The sequence below is a fragment of the Orycteropus afer genome, unplaced genomic scaffold (assembly GCF_000298275.1).
Source record: "Orycteropus afer afer isolate SDZICR_OR568_19922 unplaced genomic scaffold, OryAfe1.0 scaffold00070, whole genome shotgun sequence".
Taxonomy (NCBI): Eukaryota; Metazoa; Chordata; class Mammalia; order Tubulidentata; family Orycteropodidae; genus Orycteropus; species Orycteropus afer.
Window position 1 is genome coordinate 7,472,432 of NW_006921657.1, and position 10,647 is coordinate 7,483,078.

Below are 10,647 nucleotides of genomic sequence, written 5' to 3' on the forward strand. Positions count from 1 at the left end.
AGGGGTCCAGGATTATCTTCTGTGTCTGTGTTAATTGGTTTCCCTTTTCTTTGTTGAAGAGGGTCTGTGTAGTCTTTCTGCCTAGTCCACCATCTTGCCGGGCAGTCCCAAGTCCATAACTTTTATTGTCATTCCCTTATTTCCTTGTCCATCTCCTGGCCCCCTAATTGGGAACACTAAAGGTCAGAAAGCCTGTCATTTTTTTCCCCTTGCTCCCAGGAGTGCTGCCATCTGGGGACATGTGGTGTTTGCTACCCAGGAGATGTCTCCCTATGACATAGCGGTGGTGAGCCTGGAGAAGGGCCTGGACGGTGTCCCCATGCCTGTTCCTGCTAAGCACTTCCATGAAGGTAACAGACAAAGGTGGCACAGGCTGAAGGGGGCTCCTCTGTGTGGGATGGACCTTGGGAAAGGAGGTCAGTGTTGGGTGCTCTGACCCTGCCAGATTAGGAGGCCAGTTCCCCAGGCCAGCTCCTTTCCCCACCTCAGCTGAATAAGCGAGTCATGGTGGCATCAAGCTGGCATGACGTCATGCTGGTTACAGTGTGTTGGCTGGGGTTGTCCTTGGAAGCCCTTCCTGCAGCTGCCAAGCATGCCCATCCCATTGCAGGGTGCTAGGTGGGGTAGGTGCAGTACCTGTGAAGTGTAAGGCACTTCACATCATCTTCTCTCTGATGGTCTGCAGCCCTGTGATGTGGGGGTGCTGGTCAGAGAGGTGGGTAGCACTTTGGGGGCACCAATGGCATGGTCTAGGTGAAAGGCTTAGTCATGCCACCACATACATACCAGAGTTCTCACTTGAAAGCCATGTGATCTGGTGATGGAGAGGGAGAGTACAGGCCCTTTCAGTTGGCATTTCTGCTCTGTCACTTACTAGTCCTGTGTCCTTAGACTTGCTGTGCAACTGTTTGCTGCCTCCGTTTCCATGTCTGTAAAATGGAGTTAATGCTCCTACTGTGAGGACTGTATGTAGTGTTGCCTGTAAAGCACTGATCCCCATTGACTGTTTATAGTCATCATTCCCATTTCTCATCAAGAGACTCCTAGTGCCAGGAAGAGATGGATGTTAATTCCACAAACACTTATGAAGCACCTCTGGGTAAAAAAAAAAAAAACAAAAACGCTGCCATCAGGTTGATTGGACTCATAGTGACTCCTCCTTGGGTTTCCGAGGTATCTCTATGGAAGTAGATTGCCCCAGCTTCCATCCAAGGAGTGGCTGGCTAGGTGCTAACCAGATGCTGCCAATTTGGTTCTGACTCATGGTGACCCCAAGTATGCCAGGCTTGAACTAGGCTGTATCACCGAGCGTTTTTTCTGATGTGCTTTTCACTGGAGTCAAACTTCTAACCTTTTGGTTTGGAGCTGAGTACATTAACCGTCTGTACCATTGAGGACTCCAAGCTAGGTGTTAGGAACTCCCCAAAATGGCTATACCATCTAGCAGGGTAACAAGGGCATGGCTCCAACAGCCTAAAGCTCAGTGGAAGTCATTGAGTAGATGAAGTGCTAAGAGCTCGGTGGAGGGCCCAGCCTATTCCTTAAGGGACCTGAGCAGAAACTTGGAGGGCAGAGAGGTTTTTGACTTTCACAGAGCAGGGAGCTGGAGGCTGGGGAGCTTCAGTGTCCTTCCCTTCCTGCCAGGTGAGGCTGTCAGCGTGGTGGGCTTCGGCGTCTTTGGCCAGGCTTGCGGGCCCTCAGTGACCTCGGGCATCCTGTCAGCTGTGGTGCATGTGGATGACAAGCCGGTGATGCTACAGACCACGTGTGCTGTGCACGGCGGCTCCAGTGGAGGACCTCTCTTCTCCACCAACTCAGGGGACCTCCTGGGTAACCAGTTCCTTGGTCTCCCCCAACCCTTCCCTTGCCAGCCCTTAGTCCCACATAGGGAGTACTTGGTATCCAGTCCTGGGAGTGACTCATGTCTGGAAGATTGGTGGGCTTTATGCCCAGGAAGTAGTTAGCCGAGGTTTTCAGGCCATCCAGCTCCTGAACTCTTTTGTAGGGTTTCTGTTAAAATTACCTCTTGAAAGATACCTAAACACACACACACACACGCCAAACAAGACTTGTCTGTAAGTTTGATTCATTCATTCACTCATTCAACACGATTTGTTAAGTACCTACTCTGTGCCATGCACTGTTCTAGGCACTGCAAAGACAACATGAATCAAACACCAAAAGTCTTGCCCTCATGGAGCTGACACTAGTTGGAGAGGAAGATAACACAAGTGATGCACCTAATGTGTCAGGTGGTGATAGTGTTTAGGAGAAAATAGAGTGGGGAGGGGTTTAGTGTGTTGAACTGAGTAGATCCATGACCCTCAAACTAGGGTATCCCTTAGCAGGGCAGCATCCCTAGGGTGCCAGAGGTTACTGAGCGGGCACGTGTGAGCATCTCAATTCTAATGCAGATCTACTGGGCATGTGCTCTGGCCCTCACCACCCACTCGGAGTGATTACAGAGCACACCAGCCTGACCAGGGCAGGGTGACCTGGGGCTTGGGACAGCCAAGGAAGCCTTCATGTAGTTGCTGGGCCTGGATGAATGAGAAGGATTCCAGTTGGCAAGGTGGCAGGGAAGGACTTTAAAAAGCACAGCACAAACATGTCTGTCATTGACTGGGTCCTGGCAGCTCCATGGTAGACATCGTCATCCTCCCTTCCCTATTGGTCTGTCCCCCTGCTCACATCCTCATTTCTTTTTTCTGACTCCTTAACAGGCATCGTCGCCAGCAACACCCGGGACAATAACACGGGGGCCACCTACCCCCACTTGAACTTTAGCATTCCCATCACGGTGCTCCAGCCAGCCTTGCAGCAGTACAGTGAGACCGGTGACCTGTGTGGCCTCCGCCAGCTGGACGGTGCCACCGAGCCAGTTCAGGTGGTGTGGCGGCTGCAGAGGCCCCTGACAAAGACCCTCAGAAGCAAGCTCTGAGGCCACTTCACCCCTTTGGAGAGAAAAGTGATCCTTCTCTGCCTTGGGACGTGGCATTGAGGTGATGGTGATGGCAGCCTCAGGATCCAGGGTCCAGCTCCTGACAGGGCATGCCCAGATGGCACACCCCACCCCACCGCCTTTATCACGACCCACCTTGTTCAGGTGATGGGTGTTTCTGCTGATTGCAGCCTGAACTCTGGAGTCTGGAACAAGCTTCTCTTCAGCCCCACAGGTCCCTGAGCCGCCCATGCTCCCCACCTGTGCTCCCTTCCCATAGCTGGCAGCCCATTAGGGGTGCTTCCCTGAGCCCTTATCTCTCGATCTTCCTGGCACTAGGCACAGCTGTGTTATTTTCTCTTCTGGGGAGCCCATCACTGTGACTCTGACCCTGATGGACAGACAGAAGCTGGCTGGTAGGGAGGCCCAGCCAGGATTTTGCATTTGTTCCCTGTCTCCTGACCACCACTCTCTGCCTGGAGCCACTGCTATACTGGGACCTTGGTTCCTCTCACTCTGCCTCTCAGTCTGATAGAGATGACCTGGCTTCCTCAGAAGATGTCAGGAGACAAGCCCTGCGCTGATGACCAGAGAAGGAAATGGGATCCTCCCTCCCAGTTCTCCCAGACCTGCGGGGAGGTGGAGGCCCTGAAGTCAGGACTCCTGGGTCTTCATATTTTAGGTGTCCCTGACTCTTGGTGGAACTCTGGCACAATGCCTTAATTTTCCAGCCCTCCAGCTGGGCCTCAGGGATCTTAGGGAAGTAGAATGTGTCTAGTTGGGGATTGGGAATAAACAGATCTGTGGGAGAAGCTCCATACTAAAATAGATTCTTTTTCTTTTCAAGATTTGGGTCTGTGATAGGCAAGTGCCAGGCAAAGAAATAGACCTTTCCTGTTCTGCTTTCTCAGCAGGTGTGCTCTCACTGGATACTGCAGGCCAGAGTGACCCTATGCAATGGTCATAGCACCAGTCGGCACTGGGTGAGGCTTGCAGGTCCCAGAAGGTGGTGCTCTTGGTTTGTGAGCAAGTGGTGGCAGGGTGCCTGCAATGTGCCACTCTGGTGTCACTAGACTACTAGGTGTCACTAGATGCCATAGGCCTCAGTGGCATCACTAGAGTTGATGTCAGCTCATGCTGTAACTCACGGTGTCATCTCCCTGGTAGATAGAGTGGCCTCTCCCAGCCTCCTCCCTGCAGCTCCTCCATTCTCCTGTTGGCCAAAGTGAAGACCTTCCTCTCTGCCTGCACCCTGGCTGGTGGGTGACGTGGTAGGGGAACAGAGGTAGGGTGGGAGGAGTGGTAACAAGTCACTGCACTGGATGATGGGTGACAACCCTAGTGAAGCTGTTGTGTTGGTGGCCTTTCCCCCTGTGGTACTGGGCAACCTGTAGCTGTCACTGCCACTGCTGCCAGACCCTGGGATCATTTTGGTATCACCACCTCCTGCAGCCCCATAGTGATGCCACTGGCTGTGCTAGGCCCCAGGATTGGCTGGAGTCTCAAGGTGAATGAGGCCAGGACAGCCCCCCAGGGAGCTAAGACCAACCCTTCAAGTCAGGAATGGGCACTGCTTGTCCAGCCTCCTGCATATACAGGCTGAGCCCTCAAAAAATGGGAGTGCAGTATCACTGATGGACTGAATGGCACTTTGGTTGGGGGACTAATTCTAAGCAGAGAGAGTGCCTTGAAGAATTCTATTTTAGGCCACCCCATATCATGCTGTTTTTCCTTCTAGCTTCATGTTTGTACTGTGCTTTTTAAAGTCCTTCCTACCAACTTGCCGACTGGAATCCTCATCCATCCAGGCCCAGCAACTCCATGAAGGCTTCCTTGGCCTTCCCAAGCCCCTGCCCAGGTCACCCTGCCCTGGTTGGGCTGGAGTGCTCTCTACTTACCCCTTGGTCTCCCCCAGGGCCAGAGCCAGTAGATCTGTGTTAGAATCGAGATGCTCCCATTTACCTGCTCAGTAATCTCTGGCACCCGTAAGGATGCTGCCCTACTAAGGGATTCCCTGGCATTAGGGTCATGGATCTACCTCGGTTCAAGGTCCAGCTCCTTTCCTTTACTAGCTGCACATCCTTGCCTAAGTTCCTTAGTCTACAGAAGCCTCAGCTTAGTCATCTGTGAAATGGAAATAAAACTTACCTTGCAGGATGGTGTGAAAGATACATTTGAGAAGGTATCCAAAGCATTTAGCTTTATGCTCAATAAGTATTGTTGTTGTTATGTGCTGTCAAGTCGGACCCGACTCATAGCAACTCCTCTTTGGGTTTCCGAGGCAGTATCACTAGCTAATACTTTTCTAAGAGCACTGGTAAAATTGTTTCATCAGGAATTAATCAGTTTAATTGCAGAGGGAGGTGAGGGTGACTGCTGGTGGATACGGGTGGTAGAAATGGTCTGGAATTAGTGGTGGTATTCCACCAACTTGTGAATATACTAAAGACTCGTATACTTTAAAAGAGTGAGTTTTATATGTAAGTTAGGTTATATGTAAATTAGTGAACTCCTAGGGAGTCTGGTGCTGGTGCCAATGCCAGACGTGGGGGACCCAGAGCCCAGCAAAGTGAAACCTCTTCTCTAAAGGTGGTTAGTTCTTTTCTGTGTGTCAGAGTTTAACTGCTACCCTCTTTTCCTCTCGGGATTTTGTGAGGAAAAAAAAAAAGGAGATACACTCTGTTTGAAAGTTTGTGGAGTCAAGGATAATGCAAGGCTCATGTGCCTGGAACTCCAAGTCCATCCTGTGCGTCCCTGCTGATTTCTTGCAAGACAGGATTTGGTCAGGCAGGGCCCACAAGATCTCTGCACTCACACTCTGGCACTGGGTTCTCTTCTGTGGCTTCAGGGGCTGAGAGAAGGGTAAGGATGATGAAGGCTCTGACACCTGTCTGCATTTACCAGGCAGGATGCCAGCTGGGAAGAGAAAACAGGCAAGGATTCTGGAGCACTGGAGGGTGGAGCCTAGGCTCTGTGGAAGGGCACCAACTTCACTCTCAGCTTGAGATGATTCCAGGCACCTGCTTCTAGATGGAATTCATCCCGATGCTCCCCAAACCAAGACAGACAAAATCCACTTCCATTGAGTCAATTCCGATCTATAGGGACCCTATAGGACAGAGTAGAACTGCCCCATAGGGTTTCCACCAGCCATTCCTCAAGGAAGGTTGGGCAATCTACTTCCGTAGTGATACCACCTCGGAAACCCAAGGAAGGGTTGTTATGAGTCGGGTCCGACTCAACGGCACATAGCAACAACAACAACATAGGGTTTCCAAGGCTGTAAATCTTTAAGCAGACTGTCCATGGAGCAGCTGGCGGCTTTGAACTGCTGACCTTTTGGTTAGCTGCTAAATGCTTTAACCACTGTGCCACCAATGTTCCTCGATGCCCCTTATATCAGGGGTATTGGGTATAAGATCTTTGACCAATTTTTGGAAAAGATACAGAAATGGCCACTTCTTGTATGACCTTCTATGAAAACTGGGAAGGTGAAGTATTACGAAGTATGATAAAGAGCATTGGGCTGGGAGGACAGAAGCTGTCGATGTGCTGTGTGGCCTCCAACAAGCTGATATCTCATAGGAAACATCTACAATAAAATGGCCGTTCTATTGCTGCTGCTGTGTGCGATTCCATGCCTTAGCTTCACATAAATGACCTCGTGGAATCTTATCTGCACTCTTAAGGTAGGTGTTGTTATTTGCATTAATAGGTGAAGATGTCTAATTTTTCACCAAGTTGGCTTGATCCTTCTTCCTGATTGTAGCTTGTATTAGGCCATTTCTTTCCAGATATAGGTCCAAGCTCCTTACTGTTTCCCCCTGGACTAAAAGCCAAATGGAACCAGTTGTAATGAGTTGACTCCAATTCCTGGTGACCTCATGTGAGTCAGAGTAGAGCTGTGCTGCGTAGGGTTTTCAGTGACCAATTTTTCAGAAGGAGATTCCAGACCTTTCCTTCGACGTGCCTCTGGGTGGACTCAACCCCCCAACCTTTTGGTTAGCAGCCAAGTGTGTTAAATGTTTGTAGCACTGAGGGACTCCCATCTCCTAACTAACCACCACCCAGAGTAGATTCTGATTCATAGCGACCCCCATTGGGTTTCCAAGGCTGTAAATCTTTTCTGAAGTAGATTGCCTAATCTTCTCCCTGCGGAGCAGCTGGTGGGTTTGAACTGCCAGCCTTCTGATTAGCAGTCAAATACTTAAGGCACTAAGCCACCGGACCTCATATAGTATATTTTCTTGTTTAATATTTGTCATTCCCTAGACTATTATCTAGAGGAAAGCAGAACCCATGTCTGTTTTGTTCTCCATTTTATCCCCCAGTGCCTAACACCATAAGCAGCTCCAGTGAAGCAGTGGTTAAAGCATTCAGCTGCTAACCACAAGGTCAGCTGTTCAAACCCACCAGCTGCTGAAAGATGAGACAGTCTGCTTCCATAAAGATCTGTAGTCTTCGAAACCCTAGAGGCTAAGTACTACGCTGTCCTCTAGGGTCATTATGAGTCGGAATTCACTTGATGGCAGTGGGTTCGGTTTGGATTTTGGTGCTAGCTTAAAGGAAGTGCTCAACTGGGTTTGATGTATTATATGTATGAAAAAAGAAGGTTTAGGTAACCCGTAGTGTCTAAGGCGCTTGACTGCTAATTAGAAGGCTGGCAGTTCAAACCCACCAGCCACTCCTGGGAAGGAGGGGTGGGCAATCTACTCCGTAGTGATACTGCCTCGGAAACCCAAGGAGGGGTTGCTCTGAATCGGATCCGACTTGACGACGTAACATAAGGCACATAACAACAACAACAACCCTAAGTCCACAGCTGGTCGGCAGGGCAGCCTTGCACTTAAAGGTCCCGCGGCCCTAAAGATGTCTCCCAGAAAGTCAGGCCAGAGGGCATTTCTGAGCTCAGGCAGGGTTGGTGTGTGTGCATGGTGTCATTTGTTTCAAAGTTTGAGGCAGTTCGCTCCCGGTCAAGGTCACTTTACTCGGGCCGACCCCGAGCCCCTGCACCGGATGCAGTTCTCGGAGAGCCCGCGGGGGGCGGTGCTGAGGGGCCTGAGCGGGCGGTGCGTTTAGTCACGCCCCGGAGTAGGCTCCCTGGGCCGCGGGCTAGGTGTCCGGCGCCTGGGGAGGGCAGCAGAAACTCAGCGCGCGGGCGCGGCGGTGGGAGGCGGCTGGCAGGTGAGCCTGCGCTGACCCGGGAGGGCTCGAGGGGCCCCCAGCGCGCTCATAGCCTGGGCGAGGCCCTTAACGGAGCGCGGGGGAGGGGGCAGCCTTGACAAAAGCGACAGACCACGTCGGGAAGTTGGCGCGTGAGAATGTGGCTCTGGAAGGAGGGTCGTCTAGGACGCAGGGCTCAGACCCACTTCCCCTCTCAACAGACAGTGAGGTTTAGCGCAGCCGCGATCTGCTGTTTCCTTCCCTCCCTTACTTGGAAACTGCCGGGAGGAAACGCTCCAGCCCTCTCCACCTCTCTAACTCTCTACCCAGTCTTCCCAAGTATGACGGACGCTGGCCGGAAGAGGGGGAAAAAGTGGAGACGTAGGGGTGTACCCGGATCTTGAGAGCGCTCCGAGGTCGCCAGTAGGTAGGAGCTGTCTTACGCTGCGTCTTGAAGCTGCATACCCTCAGCGCTCTGGACTTGGGGCAAGGAGCCAGTATCAGAGGGCAGCTCTCTAGGGGGAAAATAATTGGGGTGGCACCGAAGAGGTCCGCTCCCCCTTTCACAAATCCCCAAGGTTGCGCGGGAACAAAGACCAGCTTTTGCCGAACTGATGGGCATGGGGATGAAGACCAGGATGCCTGTAGTTGACCTGGAACTGCTTTTATCGGGTGGTGGTGGGCGCTGTCCTTCAGGTCAACACACTGCCTTCTTCCCTCTAACAAAAAGCCCCTTTGACTCACAGAGTTTGGATTTACAGGGAGAGTAGTGGTCGTTTGTGAGCTCTGGTGGTGTAGTGCCTAAGGCATTTGACTGCTAACCAGAAGGCTGGTGGTTCAAATCCAGCAGCTACTCCTCAGAAGGAAGATTGGGCAATTTACTGTAGAGATCCCGCCTCGGAAACCCAAGAAGGGGTCGCCATGAGTCGAATTGACTGCACCGCAGTGAGTTTGAGTTTTTTTGAAAGGTGGTGTAGCAGCTGGACCATCCTGGGTGAGATCCTGAGCCCGGCAGAGGGACTTAAAAGTTTTGGAGCCCTTCACCCTTTGTTCAGAAAAGGCAAGGATGTAAAATACCAAAGAGGTGTGCTCAGGTTCTAGTGTGTGTGTGTGTGTGTGTGTGTGTGTGTAGGGGGGAGCACACCAAGAGAGTCCTATGCTCTCAGACCCCCCTGTCCCCTCCCCAGCACCTGAGGAGGGGTGCTCTAAGGAGCACTGTGTAACCTGAGATGAAGTGCAGGCCCATTTTACAGAGGAGAAGATTGAGGCCCAGCCAAGGCCGGGGACGTCTGTAGGACTACCCAGTGGTTTTAGTGATGGAGCTGGGCTGACTGTTATTTACTTCCAGGCCAGCCTAGTCTTTGTGTAGTGGAGAAACAAAGAAGCCAGGGTCCAGGAGCAGATGTGGGAGTGTTAAGGGGATCACAAAGTAGCTGGCCCTGAAGAAGATGTCTAAATTTCTGGGGACTAGATTTTCAGTCCAGGAAGTATATGTGGTACCCCACGGTGCCTGTTCACCCAACAGCTGCCCTCTCCTGGGGCATGAAAGGAGAAAGCCCCTTTTCAGACTTTGAGTCCTTTTCTGAAATTGCCTTTCTGGATTACATTCAGTGTGTTTCCTAGGGGCCTGGTGGTGGCATGCCCACTCAGGAGCTGGTCCTTGGCGTCCAGTGAGGGAGGCCACCCGTCCCTCATCCTCCCCTAGGGAGGAGGGGGAGGCCCATGTTTTTTCTAGCATCACAATCTTCCAGATGACCACTCTGAAAACATGGCTGTCGAAAGAGCCAGTGTTGAAATTCACCCTCAGAAGAAAGCAGTGATGACTTACAAAGCTACATGTGGTATTTGTAATCTCTATGAAGCAATGCTGGGGCAATGAATGTCTTTGCTTTGATTAGAGTCCACATGATTGCCTTCTAAGGCACAGCCTCTCAACAGCTTTGGCATAAATGTTACTTCCTAATTTTTCAGTAGATTCTTAAAGGCCCTTTGTGTTGTTAGATCAGAGCCTCTGTTAACCCCATTTCACTTATTGTGACTTTGTGAAGAATCCTCTTGGGTCAGGCTCAGTGTCCTTGGCAGAGAAAACAGGATTTACTGAGTAAATTAGAGTGTAAACTGGATTGTGTGTGTGTGCTATTGTCGTTGTTGTTGTTGTTGTTGGTGGTGGTGGTGGTGAGCAAAGTTAGCTGGCCAGTTAGGGATAATCAGGCCTTCGTTTCAGCTGACCCTTCCTGAATCCAGAAAGGATAATAGTTGAGTTTCTCTGTGCTTCCTCCCTTGGCTTGATGTTTAGTTGAAAATCAGATGGTGAGTTTGGCAGTTTCTCAAAAAGTTAAACACAGTTTATGACCCAGCAATTTCACTCGTAGGGTGTATTAATTCCAAGAGCATTAAAAACATATGTCCATACAAAAGCTTGAACACAGATGTTTATAGTAGCAAAAGTAGAAATAACCCAAATGTCCATCAACTGATGAATGTGGTACATCCATACAGTGGAATATTGTTGTTGTTGTTGTTGTTATGTGCCGTCGAGTCAT

The 10,647-nt window shown here is 50.8% G+C and overlaps 1 protein-coding gene across 1 annotated transcript in view; it reads left to right on the top strand.

Moving 5' to 3' along the window:
• The window catches only part of TYSND1 (trypsin like peroxisomal matrix peptidase 1), a 10,972-nt gene extending 8,031 nt beyond the window's left edge, over window positions 1–2,941 (top strand). Inside the window, exons 2-4 of the mRNA XM_007940661.1 lie at window positions 220–350; window positions 1,645–1,830; window positions 2,724–2,941. Of these exons, the coding sequence (XP_007938852.1) occupies window positions 220–350; window positions 1,645–1,830; window positions 2,724–2,941 (535 nt within the window). The remainder of the gene's footprint in view (window positions 1–219; window positions 351–1,644; window positions 1,831–2,723) is intronic.
• The last annotated feature ends 7,706 nt before the right edge of the window (window positions 2,942–10,647 follow it).